The sequence below is a fragment of the Aotus nancymaae genome, unplaced genomic scaffold (genome assembly GCF_030222135.1).
Source record: "Aotus nancymaae isolate 86718 unplaced genomic scaffold, 86718_ANA_hifiasm-v0.15.2.pri h1tg000077l, whole genome shotgun sequence".
In the NCBI taxonomy this organism is placed as follows: domain Eukaryota; kingdom Metazoa; phylum Chordata; class Mammalia; order Primates; family Aotidae; genus Aotus; species Aotus nancymaae.
The window spans coordinates 1,128,999-1,154,403 of NW_026988492.1; the positions used below are offsets into that span (position 1 = coordinate 1,128,999).

The 25,405-nt window shown below is 42.8% G+C and overlaps 1 protein-coding gene across 5 annotated transcripts in view; it reads right to left on the reverse strand.

The window, feature by feature from the left end:
• Window positions 1–25,405, reverse strand: part of CCNY (cyclin Y) — a 268,565-nt gene that overhangs the window by 57,798 nt on the left and 185,362 nt on the right. For all 5 annotated transcript variants that reach the window (XM_064368452.1, XM_012445622.3, XM_012445624.2 and 2 more), the window contains 2 exons: window positions 18,615–18,689; window positions 1,899–1,933 (listed from right to left, as the gene is read on the reverse strand). In XM_064368452.1, coding sequence (XP_064224522.1) covers window positions 1,899–1,933; window positions 18,615–18,681 — 102 coding nt within the window. In that variant the 5' untranslated portion in view covers window positions 18,682–18,689. The remainder of the gene's footprint in view (window positions 1–1,898; window positions 1,934–18,614; window positions 18,690–25,405) is intronic.

The following is a 25,405-nucleotide window of genomic DNA, read 5'->3' on the forward strand; positions in this document are numbered from 1 at the left end:
CACTAAATGGCAAGGTTAAGTGTGTGCCCGGCGCGGGGGGGGTAGGGGGGTGCTAAAGCAGGTATGCAGATTAGAACTGTGGGAGCATATCTCTGTATCATCAGTTACAATGAGAACAGAGCAGCACAGACAACCAAACTCCTAGCCTACTCTTTCTTCAACGCACCTTCCATGGAGCTGCAGTGAACAAGAAAGATGGCCTGGATGCTGTCCCAGTTCTTCTCTTTCCCTTGCAAGCTCCTTGGCAGACATGCTAATGAGTGTAATGAGTGGGAAAGCATTCAAGTGCACCCAGCAGGCAAAGAAATGGAAGCAAGGATTTAGAGAATTCATTCCAATCACTCGAATTTTTATATCCAGGTATATACTGCTTTCAGAAAGGAAAAAAAAAAGCATGGCAATTTTCACATTTTCCTCATGACACAGATTGCAATTTCACAGATGCTTTACACGAATGCTTTCAAATTTAAGAAGCGGTCATGGACTGCTTTAAGAGTCTGCTAAAAACTGTAAGCCCTCCGACCCCTAGAAAACTGTATATGCGCATATATATAAACACTACTACACAGAAGTCATCAGTCTCTAAGGCGCAGCATCATGTCCCTTGAGTGCATGGGCCCAGCTTATGAATTTCTTTCCAAATGCATTTTGTCCATATTTTCAAAGGGCAGATAATACAATATTATGGCTCAAGTCTCTTTAATACACAGCTTTAGGGTCACGTATTTCAAGATCTGCAAACACATATATGCAGACAGTCTAAAAATCCTGAGAAAGACCCTTGTGTGGTTCTGTTTTTAGAATGAGGACTTACAGCATACTTATTTTGATAATTTACACTTCTTTCATCATTCCATACCTCTTGGGGAGCTTTCTTTCCTAAAGGGGCATATTTCTTTCTTTCTTTTTTTTTTTTTGAGACAGAGTCTTGCTCTTGTTGCCCAGGCTGGAGTACAATGGCACGAACTCAGCTCGGCTCACCGCAACCTCCCTCTCCCAGGTTCAAGCAATTCTCCTGCCTCAGCCTCCCGAGTAGCTGGGATTACAGGCATGTGCCACCATGCCCAGCTAATTTTTGTATTTTTAGTAGAGACAGGGTCTCACCATGTTGGTCAGGCTGGTCTTGAACTCCTGACCTTAGGCGATCCACCTGCCTCAGCCTCCCAAGTGCTGGGATTACAGTCGTGAGCCACTGAGCCCAGCCTAAAGGGGCATATTTCTAAGGAGACAAAGGGGTGGTTAGGACTTACCCAGTCCATAGGGTGTGGGATAAGGGCTGGAGCCAGCCAGCTACACCTCTGCTCAAGGAAGAGGGATAAAGTATCAACAGGGCACCTGCATCTGGCCACCAGGGGAGGGAGACGTGGCTAAGAATGGCCAAAAGACTACAGCCAAATGTTTGAAAATCTTTTTTAGTGTTATCAAGTTTATGCTCCTTCTTGGAGCATCAGAAGAACATGCAGACTCTACTGGACCCACAAACAACCAATGGGAAAGTAGAGTGTGAAGACAGAGAGCCTCATGGAAAACAATTATGTGTTTATTCGAACGGAACTAAGCTACAAGAGAAAAAGAGTAATTTGGGGGTGAGCATAGAGGAAGATAAGGATTCAAAATTGAAATTAAGTGGCTTTCACTTGGACTTGCTGAGTGTTGTTCACACACATCATCCCATGAACAACAGTGGTCTAGGGCTTCTGGAAAAACATTTGGGACGGTGGACAAACACTGGGTGATGCTTGTCCAATTACACATCAAACTAAGCATAAGTACACTGCAGCATTCTTCCAAGTATCTACAAAGCACATGAGCCATTTTCATCCATTACAGACACAGTTATTTCAGCTCTTTACACTGTACAGTCATTATGAAAAACACAGGGAGACAGCTTCACTTACATGGTTAATGAAGAGACTCTTGCGTTTTTCTCTCACTGTGAAAACAAAAGATGCAACAGAAATGTTATATGCCTGCATGCCAACCCCTCACAGGTGGCTGAGGACTGGGCCTCTTTGTCATGGTCCCATCCTTCCACCAACCAACATACCCACTTGGCTCATTTATCAAACATAAAAATATGGGACGTGCACAAATGCAGATCTGAATGAACCTGGCTCACAGAGGGAAATATACATCCATTTAAACAATAACACCCTAACAAAATAAGTGCAGCTCAAATCGATTAAGGAGTAACACATTTCCATTAACTGAATAAAAAAGTAATTAGTAAATCTCATAAAACTCATATGCATCTATTAGTTTAACACAATTAACAAATAATAGAACTATTTGTTCCCAACCCTACCAGACCCATAAAGCTCCACAGTATATACGGGAAATATAAATAACAAGATCTAGAAAGCATCGACATCCAGGAAGATGATGTACATCAGCAGCGTTACTTATCATGGAAACCCATTACTCTCCATGCTTGCTGCTGGGGAATCCAGCTGGGTTTCTGTCTGGGAGGCCCCTAGAGCTCCTTGTGGCACCCACTCCCAACCCCATGAGGCTGACAGAGGGCGCCATAATCGATACTGCTCTAACAAGGTGGCTCTCACCCTGCTGTCTGTACGCATGGCCTGTGCTGAGCAGCTCAGCCTCCAGTGTTCCCAGACCTCAGTGTTTCTCAGAATGGGAGCCCGCAGCCCCAGGGAGGTAGAAAGGTCAGTGACAGAGAATGAGAAGAGCTTATAATAATCTAGTATCACTAAATTTTGCATTTTCTTTTCTGAAAGCTCATTTTGTGGGTACAGATGAATCCATCAACACAATTACTGGTTACTGCAAAAGACACGAAGAATAGGTTTCCTTCAAGGAGATAACATCCTAGGTCCCCAGGAATCAACAATGCTATTCTGTATCCTAAAACAACAGTGTTCAAAAGACAGAAGAAAGTTATCTCCTTACAGTCCATGCCCCCTGCAAAGCAGATTCACTACTGTTTTCAAAAGCCTTCTTGCTGATCGATTGGAGGGGCTAAGGAACTGTTTTTCTATCACTCATACACTGTTCTTAGACTCACAAAAAAAACACTTCTCTTTTCCTTAGAAGTTTTGTCCATTCTGGAATGAATGCTGCCCTCTACCCTCGATATCTCAAAGATGACAAAAGTAAAAATGCAAAAGCAAAAATTAGTCTGAGGATACTGCTGGGTATTTTAAAAAGAGAGACTGACACACAGAAGGTAGCTCCATCAAGCCATCAGATGGACCCATGTACAGGGTCCATCTGATCAGCCCCCTGCTGTCGTAGGAGAGGACAGGGCACCGTGGCAATGCCTGAGGCCAGACTAGCACACACAGAGCATGAGTGCACAGAGAGCAGTGACAAACTGGTCTGCTATGCACAGCATGGAGGCAGAGGGATTACTGTTTACCTGACTCCAAGGAAGCATCCACATGTGAACCATAGCAAAATAAACATGAGGGTCTGGCTGGAAGCTCTGGGTTTTAACTTCCTGGCACAGACAGACGAAAGAAAGAAAGAAAGAGAGAAAGAAAGAAAGAAAGAGAGAAAGAAAGAAAGAAAGAGAGAAAGAGAGAAAGAAAGAGAGAAAGAAAGAAAAGAAAGAAAGAAAAGAAAGAAGGAAAGAAGGAAGGAAAGAAGGAAAGAAAGAAAGAGAGAGAGAAAGAAAGAAAGAGAGAGAGAAAGAAAGAGTGCATGCACATGTGTGTGTTTCCTTTCATTCATACTAAACTATTATGCATGTAGCCAAGGGTGGGGTTATGACGGCAATTTCCCACTGACTGAAGGGATCTGGAAACCCTTTCTACTTGGGCCACAGAACTGACAGGGTTCCCACTATATTCCGAGGTGACACTCAGCCCTTCTCAGAGCATCCCAGAGATAGGTTTGTGCAAAAGAGACATGTGTCTCCCAACTGTGGGAACCACTGCCCATACTAAGGTCACCTCAACACCCTACATCAGCCCCTGCCTTCAGCAAATAAAAGAGACCCATGCTTCAGGAAATGCAAGCACTTCCTATATGGGTACTATTGAGACAATCAGGAATTATTCACACATAGAAGTCATGGCTGAGATGCATAGCCTTCAACAGTTCTGACTAAAAGTCTAACCAAGAAAGCTGATATGGTTTGGCTGTGTCCCCACTCAAATCTCATCTTGAATTCCCACATGTTGTGGGAGGGACCTGGTGCAAGGTAATTCAATCACAGGGGCAGGTGTTTCCCATGCTGTTCTCATGACAGTGAATAAGTCTCATGAGATCTGATGACCATAAAAAGGGGAGCTTCTCTGCCCGAGCCCTCTTCTCTTGTCTGCCACGATGTGAGATGTGCCTGAGATACGTTCCACCATGATAGTGAGGCCTCCCCAGAGACTTGGAACTGTAAGTCCACTAAACTCTTTCTTCCGTAAACTGCCCAGTCTGGGGTATGTCTTTATCAGCAGCATGAAAACAGATTAATATAAAAGCTTTCAAACAAACAAAAACTACAGCAGACACAGAAGAATATTATAAATATGTATGCCATTCTTGTCCACCACCTACAAGGATCAATCTCAGGGAGGAATCGGGCCGTTTTCAAGAACTCCAACTGGCTGCAATCAGAATGGTGAAGAAAAACAAAAGTTCACTGAGACTATTAGAGAACACCTAAGGATAAGCTATCTGAATCTATTACAGAATCTCTTAGGCATTCACTGCGTCTATGCACATGAACACCTACACACTACCCTATTTCCTCAGAGCAACCCAGGGCTCCTGGGGCCTCAGTCAGGCACCTCTTTCCTGTATGGCTTTGTAATGCTCCTCCCAAGAGGGCCTTTGCAAGATAAAGTCTGTACAGTTTCTGAGAGGATTTTCCACACACGCATCCCTATGGCTGACTTGCTTTTGGAGTGTCTTCTGAGCCCCCAAACAAACCATCTGTCCATAGGAAGATTTCCTGATATCCATGCTGGAACAGGTGACCCATTTCTCTGACCATCCTGCCTGGATCAGGGGGACACTCCACCCTCTCTGGGCTAACTCCTTCTCCTGGGAATCTGGAGTTGGGACATACTCGAAGGGCTCTGCTCAACCTTAACTGAAGGTATGGTGTGTAAACTTCAGACTGGGGTGGGGCTCATCTCCCACTGTGCAGGAAAGAGTGAAGCAGCAGATCTGACTACGGAAGGGTCTGTCTGCTTGCAAGGCTGGCCCTTGGCTGGTATCTGAGAACTTCGATTTGGGAGGGTTCCTTCCCATCATTACCTAACTGGTAAGAGTGGCTCACTGCGCCTAAGCTATCTGCACAAACAGCATGCTCTATGCCACACAAAGTATGGTTTATTTCCTTTTGAGAGTCTGGAATTTTGATATTTAACAAGCAGAGCCTTCTTACATGAGCAGTCCTCCATAAAAATGTGGGTGCTGGGTCTACCCAGGAGCTTCCCTGGCTGAAAACATTCCACGGTGTTTTCACAACTCATTTGTGAATGGTGGGGATGAAGCGCAACCGGTGCAGCCCCATGGGAGAAGACTCGCCCCACGCACCTCTTCCCTGTACTGAGTTGGCCTCATGTGCTTGCATTGTAATAAGTTACAGTCATGAGTGTGACTGTATTTTGCGTCTTATGAGTCCTGGACCTCCACACAGCTGCCATGCAGAGAAGCACGGTGGGGGCAGGGGGAGTGGAGATGGGTAGAAGGCAGGTGCTGCCTTAGTCCTAATGGCTTTTAGTACCCAGTTCCACTGATTCCTGAGCCTTCTGAGATACCCTCAGTGCCCTTAAAATTAACTGCTCCTTTTCACCTAAGCTGGCTGGAGCAGGACCAAGACAAGACCTTTTTTTGTTTTGTTTTGTTTTTGAGATGGAGTCTCGTTCTGTCATTCAGGCTGGAGGGCAGTGGTGCAATCTCAGCTCACTCCACCTCCTAGGTTCAAGCAATTCTCCTGCCTCAGCCTCCCAAGTAGCTGGGAGTACAGGCACGCACCACCACACTCAGCTCATTTTTTCTATTTAGTAGAGACAGGATTTAGCCATGTTGGCCAGGCTGGTCTCGAACTCCTGATCTCAGGTGATCCACCTGCCTCGGCCTCCCACAGTACTGCGATTACAGGTGTGGGCCTCCATGGCCAGCGATAAGCAGAATCTTTTATAGTAGTGTATCACCTGAAAAGATTGACAGAATTACCCAAATATAAATCTGTCTTCAAAATAAATAAATTTGAAACCACTGAGGCTAATGTGGGTACAGCTCTGAAATTCAAAATGCTTCAGCTATTGTGTTTTATGTAATGGTATAAGCAATATGCCAACTCATTCCTAATAGCTGGTTTCAGTCATCTTTAAAACTTCAGTATTTTTGGTTACTGTAACATATCAATCAAAATATCTGGAGTTTTCTGAGTTAATGTCTAACTGAATTAATATTCATGTTTTGCTTAAGGAAAACAGGCAATAAATTGATATGGATCATAAATTTCATCTTTCCTGGGAGAGGAATGACAGCCATCTCCTGTGACACAATCTATGATAGTTAAGAGGATTTTTAATTGGCTACAGTGACAGTCCATAACGACATCAACAGAGAATGTACCAGAGGCTTTAAAAATAAGCCATCTAAAATCAGCAAAAACATGACAGTTGGCATTAAAAGTCTTCTCCAGATAAAATGTGGACTGAAGAGAGTAAAAGGCACTGTTTGCAATCTGAGGGACCAACAAATTCCACTTAAATTGCTATGGGACACTCTCTTGCCACAATGTCACCAAAGTAAAGTTTCTTTTTTTTTTTTTTTGAGACGGAGTTTCGCTCTTGTTATCCAGGCTGGAGTGCAATGGCGCGATCTCGGCTCACCGCAACCTCCGCTTCCTGGGTTCAGGCAATTCTCCTGCCTCAGCCTTCTGGTAAAGTTTCTTTACTCTAAAATATAACTTTCAAACTAGTGCCTAATTATTAAATGAGGATTTTTTAACACTCTAAGTACAATTTCACCTGATTCCTGTCATAGGTAGGCATTTAAAAGATTATCTTGTTTTCTCCTCTTCCATTTCCAATTTTTTTTTTTATATATATATACAGATGAGATCTCAGTATGTTGCCCAGGCTGTTATTGAACTCCTGGGCTCAAGCAATCCTCCATCTCAGCCCCCACAAATTTCTGGGATTACAGGTGTAAGCCACCGCACGTGGCTCTCCTCTCCCATTTCTAAAATAGACCGACCTTCCAATGGCAAGTGTCAGTTACCACTAAGCCATAGGATGCCAGTACTAAAAAGGTTCCTAAGATACTTTTTCTTTGGAAAATGACAGAAGAGCCCAAGCAGGCCGAGGAAGGGAGGAACCAGGGCTCCTTCCTCTCTACACCCGCCCTCCAACAGCAGCATCACTGGTGTGCACGGGCACCCATGGCTTCTGCAAAAAACAAGTCCCATTTAAAAACAGAATGACAACCAGGCATGAACAGAGCTGTGCTATTCTAAAAGGAAAATTTACTTAACCAATTAACTACTCTGGATGGGAAGGACTGGCAGACCACACAAGAGGCAGGCTTCAACGACAACATAAAGAATGATAGAATTTTCTTTGGAGATATGAAGCTGATTGCTGAGAGCGCTCCAATGCAGATTACAAAGATCTGGTTAAAAAGAAAAGATTTCATTTCCCTTTCCTTTTTCCTGGGGGTAGCATAGATCAGGCTTTGAACAATAAAATTAAAATTTCACTATTAATTTTTCTTACAGTAAGTTTGAGATTACCACACAGTTCCTACAGTTTTCAATTCAATGAATTCACTCACTCACTCAATTCAAAACAACTGTTGAGCCCCTGTTTGGAGTACACATGGAGGCTCCCGCCCTGCTGAGCTCCTGACATGACAGGGAGGTAGTCAGGAACACAAACGTCCAGGACACAAAGTGCACTGTGGCAGGAACATGACTCACATTACAGAGCCCAGAACAAAGCATCCTGGTATGGCCATTTCCCCCCCAAGACACACCTCCTGTGCTGCAGGAAGGGAGCTTCCAATTAGACCTCTGGCCTGCTCTGAACTGTCCGGGACCTGCGCTTATTTCTAAATCTGGGCACAGAGGAATATGACATTCTGAGCATTCAAACTGAAATCTAAACAAACAAGGCAGATAAAACGAAAATTAAAAGACACGAAAACATTTCTAAGATGTTGAGGGCAGAGCCAGTCATCGAGAGGAGAAAATTCCAGGGAAGAGAATAATAGGAGGCAGATGAAGGAAGAACATAAGGAGAAAACTATTCAAAGAACAAATATCCATCTAAGCTGCCAACTCCCTTGAGAGGTTTTCTGTCTCCCATAGAGAATACCTAAGGCCAAAGGATTTCCTCAGAAGCACAGAAACTTCAACTAAGTGGCATCAGTTTAAAACCCTCTGCTAATTAGAAAAGAAATGCAAGCTTATTGCAGAAAATTTAGAAAATACAGAGGGGTATAAAGAAGAAAATGCAACTGCAAATAAAAATTAAACCTTGCTTGGAAAACGCAGAGACAGATAAAACATACACACACACAGACTGAGTATCCCTTATCACCCTTTATCTGAAAGGTGTGGGTCCAGAAGTATTGTGAATTTAGGATTTTATCAGATTTGAAAATTTTGCATTATTTGAGCATCTAAAAATCCAAAAATCTGAATCCAAAATGTTCCAATGAGTATTTTCCCTGAACATCAGGTTGGTGCTCAGTAAGTTACAGAAATTAATATATAAAGGCATTATTAATCCTTTCTCCTATATATTGTGATATTTCCATTATTGATGATTTCATTGTTAGGATGCATTTTGACATGAGTTTCCATTTTTAGGCAATTTCCTCCACTGTTTCTACAAACTTACAAGCCCCTTCTCCATTCTGACACTAAATATTCATGTATACTGTTTCTAGATGCTTATGACTGTGTTTGTTACATCTACCACTAGTCAATCCATCAGAATTCTATCCTGATACATGGTGGGGTGATGTTATTATTTTATTTTTTAAGTGAGACTCAAAGTGCTGTGTATTCTATTATATGGGCTGCTATCAAATGCTGGCTGATATCATTTTAGACCTGGCCTCTTCCTAGTTTGCTTCTAAAGTGTGTGGAAGCAACTTTTCTTTTTTTTCCTAGATATTTATTTTTTGTGGAAATGGGGGGGTCTCACTATGCTGCCCAGGCTAGTCTTGAACTCCTGGGCTCAAGTGATCCTCCGTCTTAGCCTCCCAAAGTGCTGGGATTACAGGACTGAGCCACTGTGCCTGGCTTGAAAGCAATTCTAAAATGTGGGGGTTCAAGAGCTATCTTTATCAAGGAAACACAGAAAAAGATGGGCCTGGGCACAGCAGTGCACAGAAGCCACCCTCCACTCTTGCCCTGGTATCCATCCCTTCTCCTCCTGGTCAGGTCCAGTGTTCTGATGCAAGGTGTCACAGTCAGCACACAGGAGCTGCCAGAACAGACAAGCTAGAAGATGGCACAGACCCAAGTCAGGGAAGAAACTCAATCCAACTGAGCAAATGAGAACGTACACTCCAGAGTAAGGATTATATTTATTGAGAACTTATGCTGTCTCATGTACAGGGCTCGGTGCTTTAATGGATTATGCATTTAATCCTCCTGACAACCTCACAAAGAGTTTGTATAAACTCCACTTTACAATGACAAAATTGAGGCTCAGGGAAATCATGTGGATGGATCATATGCACCAAGATTATGCAGAGAGTGCTGCATCTAAGCCTCCAGCTCAGGCAGTCTGATTCCAGAGGACCGCTATCTTCAGGCAATCATTCCAAGGCATTAACTATTTTTACCTGGTGACTACGTCAAATTGTCATGAAATCCAGCTGCCTCCCTAGATGTTACAGGGCAGCCAGCCAAAAACATAAACCACGTAAGGTAGGCTATAAACATGGTAAGCTATGAAAAGTACTTACAAGGTTATCAGTCTGTGCCAAATGAAGCGGAAATGCAGGTCTTCAGAGTTTTTAAAAAGAGAGTTGAAAAGTAAGAGTTTCAGGCGCTGTCTAACAGTAGGACAAAGCTGTGGTAGACAGGACATCAAACTACCCCAGCCTGGGGGAATTATCCCTGCTAACCTCTATTCTGGATCTGTGCTCACTGAGCAATGTTCTGACTGGGAACAGGGCAGGTCAGGAAAGAGGATATGGTAAAAGGCAAACTGAGAAAACTGACATTCTGGGTCTAAATGATTTCATCTGAGTTTGTACTAGGTAGGCAGCTTTCTCCATACTGGAAAGCCCAAGAGACAAAACACTGGAGTCGTGTGATACTCCCACGAAAAGTGAGCCACGGCACCCAAAGAGCGCCTCTCTGGTACATCTGACTTACTGGGTGGGGCCTGGCCAAGAGACCGGACACCTGCCCTCCCCTCCCCCATGCACCTCAAGAGACAACTGCAGAGGGGTAAGGAGGGGAGGCTGGCCTGAGGGTGGCACGGTCATGCTGAGCTCTGACCCGGAAGAGGAAAGCCCAAATACACCACCTGAGGCTAAAAACAGCTGCATCCTCCTACCCCTAAATAATGTATGTGCCATTTTCTAGCAAAGCTAGGGAAAGTAGGAGAAGGTAAGTTGCAACACAAAACAGAAAGCCACTAGTCAGGGAAGACTGCCACTGTTCCCAGGTAAGTCTGCCCAGGCTGGGTCAACGATGCCCGGCCTTCATTCCTTCATTCTCCCGTCTTTGTGTCTTCAATGTGCTAGCCGCTGCAGAGACTGCGGAATGTGGAAGGCACAGTTCCTATCCACAAGAAAGATGCAATCCAGCAGATAAACAGACACACTATTTCTTTATTTCTATACCATAAAAATAATCACCTCCACACAGAGGAATATGCAAACTGCACTGAACATAATGCCACTGATTTTCTGGTACACCATTATTCTATGTGTCACTAAGAAAGAAAAAAAAATGCTGCCAATTAAATTTTGGCAAGTCACTGACTGTCCTGATTTCAGAGGTGTTCCAGTAGACAATTTGTCTACTGGAATCAATGGAATGAAGGGAAATGGGAGCATCACCTATGAGGCAGCCACTGGGCTGGAGGGGACAGAGGACAAAGAATGCCACAGGTGATGGCCTCTCATGCCTGCAGGGAAGGGGACCCCCAGGAAGGGTGAAAAGGGCCGTGTGTGTGTCCTGGCGTCTCAGTGTCCCTGTGGTGAGGAGAAAGATGGCCAGGCAGGGAGGGGCCTAAGAGAAGCTCCACTTGCAGGCAGGTGGAGGAAAGGTGAGAAGGGACATGTTGGCAGCAGGAGGCTGAGAACGGGCCTCGCCACAGACCAGGAGGGGAGGGAGGAGAGGAGAGTCTGGGAAGAAAGGGGAAGATGGGAGAGATTCAGGGCACAGGTGCAGCTTAGACGCTGACTACGGGACTCTGGGGGTGTCTGTTAAGACCCAGACAAGCAATAGGTTTATTCTTAAAAACTAGGTAACAACTGGGAGAGGAAGCTGGCAGGAGAGGAAAGATGCTGACTCATGATTCGGACATACCAACCCCAAGAGTGTGGGCTATTTCCAGACAGGCTGTCTACCAGGTGGTAGGAAACGCCCCTGGAACACATGCTTACAGTGCCAGGGGTCCTGGAAGAGCTTCACTCAAGGGATCCCCAGTGAGGATCTCAAAGTACCTGTTACATCACAGGTAATCAGCAGACACTGCTGAGGGCTCGCTGTGTGCCCAGGACTCACCCCACTGCTTTAGGACAGCAAGCTTTGGAGGAGACAGGTGGGCCCACTGCCAATTTATAGGAAGTTATGACCCAAGAGATTAGGTGACAGTAAATCCAACTAATGGCAGACAAGGGGCTGAGGCAGAGCTGGATGCTAGAGCCCTGCCTAACTGGAGACCAGAGGCTGATTCCCTGCCACTGGGATGACCACAGGCTAGCGAGGGCAAGAGCCAGCACGCAGAAACAGACCTGTCTGCACTCTTGACTACTCATGGCTTTTGAGTACCCACCCTCCTCCACACACCCCAAACTAGAGGGAAAGACAGGTCAGGTGGTAGTTTGTGCAATTCTTTTATTGAAATGGTCTGTCACAAATAACTTAGGGCTGGACTAGAGCAAAGGTCCTCAAACCAAGTATCCAAAGAGACCCTTAAAAGGGCTGAGGTGTGACGCAGAAGCCCCCACCACCTTCCTCCTTCACAACTTCACAGAGGAAGGCAGGCACAAGCAAGCTAAGACCTGCACCGACCTGGCGTGCAAACCTCCAGGGGCTCCAGGGGAGCGGTGAGGGCAGCAGACCAGGAGAGCACAGGGTTGGGCAGGAAGGTGCAGCGGACCACAGGCTGCTGGCCAGGCGTGCACTTCCCTGCACCTGTCTGGCCATTTACGATCAGAAGCGCAATGGCAGCCACAGGCATGCACATTATCATGTTCCGTGAATTGGAAAAATAAAATCAGACCAAGACTGATTCTAAGAAACAGGTATGAGAGGCAAAAATAAAAATAAATAAATATGTAATTAAAAAGCAAGTAAGACTGATTTGACTGATTGGATTGACTATGATGCCTGGCTTTGCCAACAAAGTCCAGAGGAAAAGAACAGCTGGGGTTCCTCCATCCAACATATATTTGAGCTCCTTCTATGGGCCTGGCATTGTGAATGGCAGAGAGACATAAACGTGAAGACCTGGAATAAATCACGACACAGTGAAGATCTCTGCTGCAACAGAGGGTCAGGCAGACGGCAGTGGAGCAGCAGTCAGGGAAGGCAGTCTGAGATGAAGTCTAGATTTATTTTCCCAATGCTCCCGAGGGTATCAGGTTAAACTAGGTGCCACCAAATGTAAAAGAGTAGATTTAATTAAAAGTCACGTGTTACATTTGGTAAACCTTTTGTGATATACTTCCTAGAAACTACAAAAATGAGAGACTCCTCTGAGTAACTGTTTTGCAAATCAAATAGATTCCAATTCTCTACTGTCAGTAAAATTGAAGGGGAACAAAATTAAACTGCAGTCGATTATCAGGAATTATTTTGGTTGACAAATCCCTTGGATTTTTTTATATATGTCGACATATAAACTGCATGGAGTAGAAAGAATTCAGTGATATGGCTATAATAAAACTCCTTCTATTTCCATCTATTTATATAAACAAAGTTCCTCAGCACTTACATCTATAAAAACAAAGTCTTTGATGATAAATACTGCCTCATTTCAGTAATAAGTAATATGTAACCACAGAGGCATCTCACCAAGAAATGTTTTTCCAAAAAATATTTCCCTTTTCTGTTTACTAATTATCCATTAAAACGTAAATATATTTGTATTACTTTGATCAACAGAGGACTAATGGTAATAATGATTTCTCAATCAAGAGTTTATGTTTAGTATTTTGAGCCTTAGAGTTATCAGAAATAGAATTACATTTAGGTCATATTTTTACAGAAAAGAATATGACGGTGTGATAACTAACTTTCTGAAATCAAAATGTATTACACTAGTATAAAATCTTATGGAGAAAATAGAACGGAAATACAAATTCAAGATGATAAAGGAGTGACATGAAATTTCCAACTGTTAGGACCATGTTCATACATTTTAAAGGACTGATGGTGGGTATTTAAATCAAAAGAGAAACTGAAAACATTTGTTTTCATGTATTGTGGTATGAAAATTTCATCTGAAATATTTTTTAAAGAAGGACAGTTTATTTTAAAATATCAGTGTTTACAATACATCAGAAATTATATGCTTTGATAGGGTAAAAAAATTTTAAGGTTAACATAAAAATGCTTGAGGGAGTTCAGTTTTTCAAAATTCTTTTCCATGGTATGTAACCAAAGGAACACAGTATGAAAATCACTGGTATAAGCTTAGGTCTTCCCTATGGCACCTGACATGCCCTGGGGAGACTCACCGAGCAACTGACGGCAGCTAGAGAGAGGGGCACCTCAGCACCCAGCACACATGAAGGAGCTGAAGACAGCTGGGAATGCAAGTGAGGTGAGGACGGCAAGGCCACGGCAGCACGTGGAGGGAAGCGATCCGGAGGGGCAATGGGGAGCCGCTCCTAAATGCCAGGTAAGAGGAGGACAAGAAGGGCGGGCGTCTCACCACACAAAAGTTCAACTGCCCAGGACCAAAGCACAGCCCCAACGAGGACAGCCACTCAAGGGACGGATGGTTTTCATTCCTTTAATTATTTCAAGGGACTCCTCAGAAACACAGATCTCGCACACTTGGGGTTTTATTTTTCTTCAAATTCTGTGTTAAGACAATGAACCTCTAAAAATCATACTAATTAAAAGGAAGATGATGTGACTTGGCTGCTTTCTCATATTATTTAAGAATATTAAGCTCTCACATCTTTGAAAATGATGAACCAAAATAAGTACAGAAAAAGAAAGGACACCAGGAACTACAATTCCTCCCCACAAGTAACAACAGTAGCACGAAAAACCACGGCAGATCTCACAACCTAACTTCTCTCTGGCCTGGCAAACTTGTCTACCCCCATGAGGAGCTCTTGGTCCCTTCTTTGCTGAATGGCTCCTGCACAAAGTCTGCAATGCCATCCTCTTTGTGAGAAGAAAGAAAGCTGTCACTCTGGCTTTGGATAAAATACCCCTACCTTCAGCCTCTGGAGGGGCCTGATGAGCAGGCTACTTACTCAGTTTTGTTGGAGTTTCCAGTCTCCTGCTTGGAACAAGAAAAAAATTCCATGTCCAGCCTAAATCTCTTGGCTATCCAAAGGAAAAGGAATTCCGCAATCAAGGAACTCTGATGACACCATGCACGTACCATCTAAATCAGACTAGTGAACAGCTGGGAGGTGGGAGGCATGGCTGACAACTTGTTTGTCGGATCATAAAGTGCTGAGGGGGAAAGAGAATGTGGGGTCTGCAGAAACACAGAGCTGCAAAGACCCAGGAGCTGCAAGTCTGTGGGTCAAGCAGCAGGAAGCATGCCCTAACACGACTGCCACCATCCTAACCACAGCCTCCTAGCTACAAACCTAATCTAAACTACCTTCAAAGTACATCGACCTGAATGAAGGAAGGAGGAGAGATCACCAGACTCAGAACAAAGCACTCTAACACAAACTCTGCCTTACTGTCTCAGACTACATTTCTTCCAATCAGAACAAAATTAGGGTAGAAGACCCACAACTGTGGTCTTGTGATGGAAATATAAGTTTATCCAAGTGACGAATTATCACATCAAATCAATAATGTTTCCTGGTTTTCTTGTTTTCCTTCTTTCACCAGTCAGGCTGGCACAAAGAATACTGAATCTGGTGTCACATGATCCTTTTCTTCCAGGAGCTAGCGGGTGGCAAAAACAAAAAGGTCGTTTTAGATTCCACAGTATGGTTCAGACAATGAAGAAAGATCCACAGGCTACGACTACAGGAGCTCACCAAAGGCCCACTCAACCCAGCCTATGGGGTCAAGGAAACCCTCAAGAAGGAAGTGGCCGCAGGAGAAGCCTGGAGAACAGAAGAAGTCAGCTGTGTGAAAAAGGTGGCCGACTTGAGGAAGAGAGCGATTCAGTATGGCGGAAGCACAGAAGTACACGAGGAAGAGAGGAAGTTGGCTGGGAAGGAAGGCAGAGGCTGGATCATGATGAGCCTCGTATTCCATGCTAAGATGTTTGAAATTTAACTCTAAAGCAACTGGGAAGCCCTTGAGAAAGGTTAAGGAAGCCAGTGGCACAATCATATCTGATTCATGGGAAGTCCTGTCAGCTAGCAGAAGCAGCACAGACCTGGGACTAGAGAGGGATGAGGCCAAGGGCAGGGAGCCCAGTCTAGAGGCTGCTGCAGTAACACAGGTGGGGAACTCTGAGTCTGAACTAAAGCAGCAGCAACTGCAATGGGAAGGAGTGGTCAGGTTCAAGGCTGGGTAAGAGGGAAAAGTGAGTACACCTTGGAATGTCTGGATGTGATGGTGTGCTAGTAAATGTTTAACATTCATCTGTTTTTAAAATGCTCTGATTTGCAGCATTTGCCAATTTCCATGGTGTAAATACTCCCACTATGGCTATTTCAAGCTGCCAATATGATGTCACTGAACCTGAAGCTGGGAAGAAATGTTATCTCCAGCACCATTGCCCATCTGTGAGAAGAGGAAAGAGTCTAGGCAAATCCAAAGCCCTCCCTGGCTTAGGGACCTAGGCAGGGTAGAAAATGCAGAACATTAACTGGAATTCTTAAGTTCTGTCTGAGACATACTGAGTCAGGGGAACCCATAGCCTTCACTGGAAAGATGTCCAGCAGACAGCTGAATACATGAGCTTTGAATAGTACAGAGAAAAATATGGTAAGATATGAGAGTTGGCATAAATGCCCTGAGGAACTGTGTACAAACCAAGAAGATATGACGGTAAAGGAGACACCCTGAGAAATACTACACTGGAGCGACAAATAGAAGTTTATAAAGATGTCTGAGAAGGAGCTTTCAGAAGGGCAGGATTTCTCAGGACCAATTTGCCAAAAACCAATTCACCAAGTAGCCAATTCTCTGATTATCATTTCACCAAAGAATTAATTCATTAAAGTTACCAATCTATCTACTTTTTAAATTGATTTTTTTCTAAATATTTATAAAGCAATTGTTCATTAGAGGCACTTATTTTCAGCACATTGCTCGTTTGAAAATAGAAGGCCAAAGAGTTTTTGAAAAGCATGGAATTCTTGGTGACAGCAAGTGCCACATACAAGGGCAATAGCCCAAGAAGGGAAATCTCCTTAGGTCACTCTACTGTGATGCTCCTCAGAATGGCTGGGTAGGAGGAAGATCCCAATGGGAGAGCGAACAGGGAGAGAGGCAGAAATGCCGTAGAAGTTTTCTCCTGGAGAGAGGTATTGGTTATTTTCCCTTTTTCTATGAGACTCATATATGTTTACATGTTGAGTAGAATGATCTAGCATTCAAAGATAAACTGAAGCAATAAATGGAGGGGTCAGAGTAACTGATGCCATGATGTTCCAAAAGAGGAAAGGGAATGATATCTAGGGCAAAGATGAAGGGGAAGATAGAGTTCTCTAAGCTAACTCTGGAGCAACCCTGACTTGGGTCAAGTTTCCTTCTGCCAGGATAACCAAGGTATGGGAAATCCACTTAGAGGTTCTAACGCAATTTCATGAGAATCTTGTTATGACATCTTCTGAATGAAGTTGGGCTGCACTGAGTTCACAAGAAGCAAGAGGAAAACCTGAAAGTAAGTCAACTTTGTTTCTTGTTTTTATAGCACTATCAGTAAGTGTCTGTAAAACTTGGTTTTGACCCTCATTTTTCATGGTTCCAAATATCCATCTTGACTGCCACTCTCCTTTCCTTTGTATTATCTCACCCCTCCCAATGGCTTCCTGATTCACCAGGGGAAAAAAAATGTTTCTTTTGTATCTAGCACACTGAAAACTTACTTCAGTTTTGCCATTGCTTTTAATGGCAAAAACTGCAATTACTTTTGCACCAACCTAAATATTTGATGCCTATACTAATTTATTCTTGGAAACATTAACTTTTCATAAACACATCAAACTCTTTCAAATCAAGTCAGTGGCCTGCTTAACTAAAGATTCCCAATAATATTAAATCAGCACTATACCTTGCCAAAATTGTTACTTAATTGTTACTGAAGTGCTATCAATTCTCATAAATTAACTTACCATCTTAAACGTGTTTGGAGGTGGAAAGGCTAGGGGAGGGATAGCAGGGGGTGGGGGGATTGGGGAAGGATAACATTAGGATAAATAACTAATGTAGAAGACGGGGGAATGAATACAGTAAACCACCATGGCATGTGCATATCTATGTCACAATCTGCACATGTACTCCAGAACTAAAGTATAATAATATTTTTTTAAAAAAAGACGTGTTTCATTATTTTCTAGTCCATTTAGGATATTCTCTGAATTAAAGCTTAGCAATTGCCCAAAAAGTCAGGGATAGAATCATATAGGACTCCAGCATCTTAAAATAACATTCTAGTTATCATTTAAAAAGTCTCTTCTGCCATTCTTTTCTATAGGAATCCAATGAAGATGTGTGTTTGCTGTATTATGTAGATTTTATCTATCTCTCCTTTGCAGCCAAGGGCCAGGGAAGAGGCTGAAAAAAGAGAAAACCTCTAGCAGAAATCCCACACACACCTGGGATGAACCACAAAGATGGTGCAATCTATAAGAATAAAGTTAGATATGGTTATTATAGAGGTGGCAAAAAAAAGAAAACGTCTGCACTTAGTGTATGGGTTCCATTCAGCTCTCAACAAAGCCAGGCAGTGGTGCTTTTATTTAAGATTATATTTGGCTTTCTTTTACAAACTGTCTAAATTAACAAATACTTCTGATCTTATGAGAAGTTATGCAAATATCAATTCTAAAAGGAAAATTTCTGACTCTTAGGGTAGAAACTCCTACCACACAATGTATGTAAAAATAATACAGCTGCCTGACAAAATGAGGATATTTGCTTCAAATAGGAAATTCTAAAAACATAACACTGCAAAAGCCAAAAATCCCAAGAGAACTATCATTAAACAATATATGTGTGGGTCACTAAAGGGACTCTATTTCATCTTGAAAATTAAGTCTACTGGGAAACCAATACTAGGCGAATCACCAACATGAGCCTTTTTTAAAAAAAGAAACATAAATTAAGGACCTACCGTCTGTCTGAGATTTACTGAGGAATATTGTGCTGGCCCGAGGATGATCTGAAGGATTGAATTCCATGTTCAAATCTTTAAAGAAAGAAAAAGAAATTATATGAATAAACCATCTGATAACTAAGGGGAACCAAGATTGACTCAATTCTTTTTCAGCTTTGAATTGCTAATACATTCAAGGATTCTGGAAACCTATAGCTATTATGTTAATAGATTCCTTTGGTTCAATTCAGAACACTGCTATTTAGAAATCTGAAAATCATACATAAAAATTAGTTGGCTGGAGATCTATTGGCCTAAAAAAAAAAAAACCTCCACTTTCTTTGGAAAAAGTTCTGCTCTGCACCCAGTATACTACAAAATAGCAGAACAGCGTTACGGCATGCCTTTTTTTTTTTTTTTTTTTGAGACGGAGTTTCGCTCTTGATACCCAGGCTGGAGTGCAATGGCGCGATCTTGGCTCACCGCAACCTCCGCCTCCTGGGTTCAGGCAATTCTCCTGCCTCAGCCTCCTGAGTAGCTGGGATTACAGACACGAGCCACCGTGCCCAGCTAATTTTTTGTATTAGTAGAGACGGGGTTTCACCATGTTGACCAGATGGTCTCGATCTCTTGACCGCGTGATCCACCCGCCTCGGCCTCCCAAAGTGCTGGGATTACAGGCTTGAGCCACCGCGCCCGGCCGGCATGCCTTTAAAGAGAGTTATGTGCTACAACAGATTCATCAAAACCTTACAGTCAAGTACATGGTAGTTCCTTATTCAAGGTGATTAAAATAGGACTATCTCAACTCCTTAGGGCAAATCAGCATCCACATACTCTGCTTAATTAAGAACATTTTCTGAAAAGGCAAAACTTACCCCCCCTTAGAGCAAAAGCTGAAAATCAGCCACTGTGGGCCTAATCTGGGCCACAGACATGTTTTCTTTGATCCCTACTTTTTAAGAAACATTTAAGACAACATATAAAAATCAGGAGATTTCAAACACATAACACATACACACACTCCCCTATTTCCAGCTTCCCTTGAGAAGTCAGATCGTTTGGCAACACTGAGCCCTACCCAAATGGTGACAACAGGCTAAAGACAAGCAGCTGTGGCCCCTTCACAGTGGCTGTGCCCCTTATGGGACACAAGACTCCAGGCTCCCCAGTGACCACCCTCTCTCTGCTTTTCTGACACTCACTGGCAGGTCCTCACAAGCATTTGATTTTGCAATCTCAGAACAATCTCCAAGGGCTACGACTTGTCAGTATGGTATAAACGACTTAGAATGCCATCACAGAAGAGTTTTTCCAGTTTTTTAAAAAAACAATTCCATAGAAAATAAGCAAAACACAACAATTAAGTTAGGGGAGGAAAGAGAGATCAAAATTACTGGTAAGCCAGAATAGTCTTCAAATCAACTTAGAGCGTCAGAATAAAACTTTTTGGGTTCAATTATTTCAATAAATTTGCAGAGAAACCTAATCAACACTAATAAAAATAGATAGGACTATCCTAGCATCAACAGCTAATCAATCAAAAGATAAAGTAAAAGAAAGACAAGGATGGTCAAATAAATATGCACTGGAGGTAACATGTAATCACTTATCCACACGGAGATTTATCCTCAGCAAACTTCTGAAGTGTGGCGGTTTCTTCCTGTGTCAGCCAATGGCTAACTGGGCCAGTTTCTAACTTCTCCCTGGGTACTTGATTAAAGAAACATCTATTGAATCTTAAACAGATGCTACTTGAATTATCTGGTGCTTCTTGTGTTATATAACTTCTGTTAACATTATACAATAGTTTCACAGTTAAAGGTATTAAGGGGTTTTGATGGAAGGAGAAAGATGGGTGAAACAGACCCTGAATTTTTCAAACTTGTTTCAATTTGAACTACAGTTAGAGAAATTTCACGGTGAAAATGACTCTACAAGGAGGTTTCCTATTCAACTAGGATATAAAAGGGGTTAAATAGTAAATGTGCTACTCAATGTTTTGACGGCTTCTGCTATCAAAATGAGGGCAAATATAAAATCCTAACCATGGCTTTTAGCGTCCAAAAACCTTAACACATAGTTCCCTAGAAAAGCATCAGTGGAAGCATAACATGCATGCAGTTCCTGCATGCCAGCAAGGTGACACAAGAAAAGCAATCCTTGGCCTTAGAGAGCATCTGGACTAGAAATTTCTACCTTATTCCCTTAAAGCCTGAAACTCACCTACCAGACCAGTTTTCTTTAAGACCCATTTTTATTATTAAAATACATCAGCAGGGGTTTATGGAACACCATGATCAAAAAAATGTAAAGCTTTCCTGTTTGGAACCAAAATAACACAAGTCTGTCATTTCTCAGGGAATTGAGAACCTGTTCTTAAAGTTCAAGAATGTCCTGGAGGACAATCCCTGATTGCCTGAAGATTAGGGTTCTATACTGTTATGTTCACAGACCCTCAAAGTTGCAAAGTTGCTAAGGGATGTCACAGACTCTAAGGGACGGCTTCCAATAATGGCGCATTTTTATCTTTATTTTTATTTTTTATTTTGCGATGGATTCTTGCTCTGTCACCCAGGCTGGAGTGCAGTGGCATGATTTTGGCTCACTGCAACCTCCGCCTCCCGGGTTCAAGCAATTCTCCTGCCTCAGCCTCCCGAGTAGCTGGGATTACAAGCACGTGCCACCACACCGGCTAATTTTGTATTTTTAGTAGAGACAAGGTTTCTCCATGTTGGTCAGGCTGGTCTCGAACTCCTGACCTCAGGTGATCCACCCACCTCGGCCTCCTAAAGTACTGGGATTACAGGTGTGAGCCACCGCACCTGACCCTAATAAGGCATTTTTAATAGTAAATAATAGTACTATCATTTGTATGGTGAAATGCTATCATACCATCTAAAAATCACATGAAGAATATTTTATTGGCATGGAAACCAATGTACCATATGTCATTAGGAGATGAAAGCAGTATAATACCCTTTTGGGGGAAAATATGTGTAGGCAAAGAAAATATATTAAGAGAATATATATCAGTATTTGGTTATCATCTTTGAATAATTTGATTGTTTTCTGAGTTTTATGCATTGTAAACACTTGTTGGTTTGTTTTCGTTTTTGAGACATGATCTTGCTCTGTCACCCAGGCTGGAGTGCAGTAGTGCAAAGCATGGCTGACTGCAGCCTCAATTTCTTGGATGCAAGTGATCCTCCTACTTCAGCCTCCTGAAGAGGTGAGACTAAAGGCATGTAGCACAAGCCAGGCTAATTTTTTTATTTTTTTGTAGAGACAGAGTCTTAGTATTTTGCCCAGGCTGGTCTCAAACTCTGGGCTCAAGTGATCCTCCTCCTTCAGCCTCCCAAAGTGCTGGGGGATTACAGGCGTGTGCCACTGCACCTGGCCTATTGGTTTGCTTTTTTTAAACTTTTGTTAAAAAACTGCTTGTGAAAACTGATTTGGCCCTTTATTGCCCTCTGAGTGGTTGGACTGCCTCTCCAACACAAAGTGGTGTTCCCAGGAGATGCCCTGAAGCTCTCCCTGAAGTCAGAGGAGATTCACAGAGTCACCAAGATGAGTCTCCCCTCAACACAGTCCACTGTCACAGAAGCCCCGGGTGAAAACTGACTGGCTCAGAGGTACTCCTGAGCGAAGGCGCCCTCACCCTCCACCAGCAGCCCCTGTGCTCGCCACTCCTCCTCAAGAGGGCTACAGCGAGGAAAGGCGTAATGACCACTTGTTCTGTGGGGAAGCTGAGCAGCAGGTCTAACACTCTCCCTATGAAAGGTCAGCACCAAGTGGGAGGTGAAGAAAAGCCTATCATGTTTCCTTCACGGCCAAGATATAACTCTAAGTCTGATGAGAATGCTCCCTGGGCCAGAGGTGGTCCTTAATGGTGACAGACCAGGTGTCATCTCTCCCCAGTGTAGGGACACACAGCAAGTGACTTGCAGACTTCAGAGACTTCAAGACCAGTGTCTGACGTGAAATTCACAGACGAGGTGAGTACAGCCCAGATCTTGAAGAAAATTATGGTAATTACAGTATGTGTTCTGTCATGAGAACTCCACCTCTTTGGGAAACCAAAAAAAGGGAAAGCCACCTTTCTCACAAGCCAAGCAAAATGAACCTGCTTATCACCCTAACTTCACACCGAAGCCAAGCACGACAAACAGTGCAATTTTAGCCACAAAGGAAAAATCCCCTCACTGCAAAGAGTCAGGAAAAATGATATTCCCAATGTTTACAATGAGGGAGAACACATTTGGAAGAGCATAGTGGTTTCAGTTCACCTCTATGATGCTTTTCAGTGATAAAAGTTAAAAGGAAGAAATTCATGGAATACTAACAATTAGAGATTATAGATGAAATACGCCTCACTGCTAAAGTATGCTGACCACTTTGCTGAAGTCAGCTCTAACAGTTGATACTCAATTTTAGAGTAATAATCTAAACATTAATTGTTCACATGATCTTCCCTCAATCCACCCCCAAATTACATATCCTTCACCCCTCGCAAAGCCCCTCTTGGAAACTCACACAGCTGGGCCTCCCTTAGACCCGCCTTCCCAGCATGCAGAGAGCTCCACTCTTCCCACTTTCTCCTATCAAGCTCTTGAAGTACCTCATGTGCTAACTCGCCCAAAAGAAGAAAAACTTTAAAAATTTAAATAGCTACTCTACTGGGTGTCGTTTTAGCAGAAATCACTGCCTTACTGAAAGAGTGAAGCCCCACCAGAGCATTTCCATTCCTGAAAAAAGACAGTACCACACAGAAGCTGAGAGCTCTGCCCCAAGGCAGGTGGGCATGTGGCCGGCCTCTGGGAGAGGCAGAGATGTGTATGGCCTGGTCTATTCTACACGAACATAGAACAGATTCAGGGAGACAAGATGAAGTACACGACACATCAGAGTGTAGAACCAGCTAGTGAACAATGAAGAATAAAATATATGACCAAATCCTAGGAGATACAGAATAGCATGCTTACAACAGAATAGCTTAAACAAAGCACTGGACCATTAGAGTCAAAAATAAATATCGTGCTTTTTTTTTCCTAGCAAGGCTATTCAGTTGAATTCAGTTAAATGGACCAACATCCACTGAATTTCCACTATATGCTAGGTATTGTGTTCAATCCTGTTCATATCAAAACACTACTTTGGAGTAGTGACCACTTGTGTCATTAACTTTCCTATTCTACATGACCTATTTCATGGTTATAAGAAGGATTCTTGGTTTTCAAAGGGCTGCAGTCGATTAATGGTAAGACAAAACATGTATTTAGCTGACTTCAAAATGCATCATATGACATTTCTATCACCTTTACCTTCACAATTATACTGTGATAGGATAAATCAGCATTTCATTAGATGTCACGAGCAAATACTAAGAGGTTGTCAGGGCCCGTCCATTCTGTCATGGTTTTCATTAATTCATCCATTCATTCAACAAATAATCACTGGGCATCTACTAGGTGCTAGGTACTGCTGAGTTACAGGTACTGAGGATACAGAAGTAACGAAAGAGATCAAGTCCCAGCCCTACCAAGAGCATCCTTCTAAGCTGAAGTATAAAGTACTAGAGGAGAAAACAAAAAGAATGAAAAACCCATCAAGATTGACTCTACAACCCACATTAAGAAAGCTGAAATTAGACTCTCCAGGAGTTCTGGGAATCATTCATTCCCCAAAGAGAAGCTCAAACAGTAGAAAAAAGAATTACACATTTTATAATGTAAAAGATCCAGATTTGAATTCATTTTGCTAGCTCTATGGCCTTGGGCAAATTGTGATACTATTCTGATCTCATTTTCCTTATCTACAAAGTGGGCTAATAATACTTTGCTTCGAGGACTGCTGTGAAGATTAGGAGTATGTACTAGCACAATGGGCAAGATGTCTGCCAGCCACACAACAGGGGCTCCAGAAATAATGGGTATTAAAAACATTAAGCCACAACACTTAGATCAGGGCTAAAGAAAAAAAAAACCTCAATACATAAATGTTAGGCTTACAGACACTAAAGACTGTTAAATTTCATTATACAATTTCTGTCCTCTAAGGAGTGCTGGCTTGAAATTGATATTTAAAACTTTGGTGTTGCAGCCGGATGTGGTGGCTCACGCCAGCAATCCCAGCACTTTGGGAGGCCAAGGCAAGAGGATAGCCTGAGGTCAGGAGTTCAAGACCAGTGTGGTCAAGATGGTGAAACCCCGTCTCTACTAAAAAATGCAAAAATATTAGCCAGGTGTGGTGGCATGCACCTGTAATCCCAGCTACTTGGGACTGAGGCAGGGCAACTGCTTGAGCCACGGAGGTGGAGTTTGCAGTGAGCCGAGATCACGCCACTGCACTCCAGCCTGAGCAACAGAGCAAAACTCTGTCTCAAAAAAAAAAAGAAAAAGAAAAAGAAAAAAAACAACTTTGCTGTTGTATACTCCTGAGAATCTCCTACTTCCTAAAAGAATGGTAAGATAATCCATAAATTAACCTCTGAGGAAGCAATGCTTTAGAGAAGGCAATTTTAAGGTATGTCATGGGATCCCTTGAGTTGACTTCAATCTAACATTTAGGAAGCAGAGTTTTAGCCTATTTTTTCTTTATGATGTTGATACCTATTAAGACACACAGCTGCATTAAAATATTCATAGAATGGTTTTTCTAAGGGCCTCCTGCCAGACTTTTAAGTGACAACTGCATGTTCGGTCACACTGCTTTCAGTCCATGTTTCAGCTGAGCACTCAATAAAATACAATGCCTTTACTCAAAACTAAAGATAAATGAAACAGCATGTGGCACGGCTGAATTCCGCA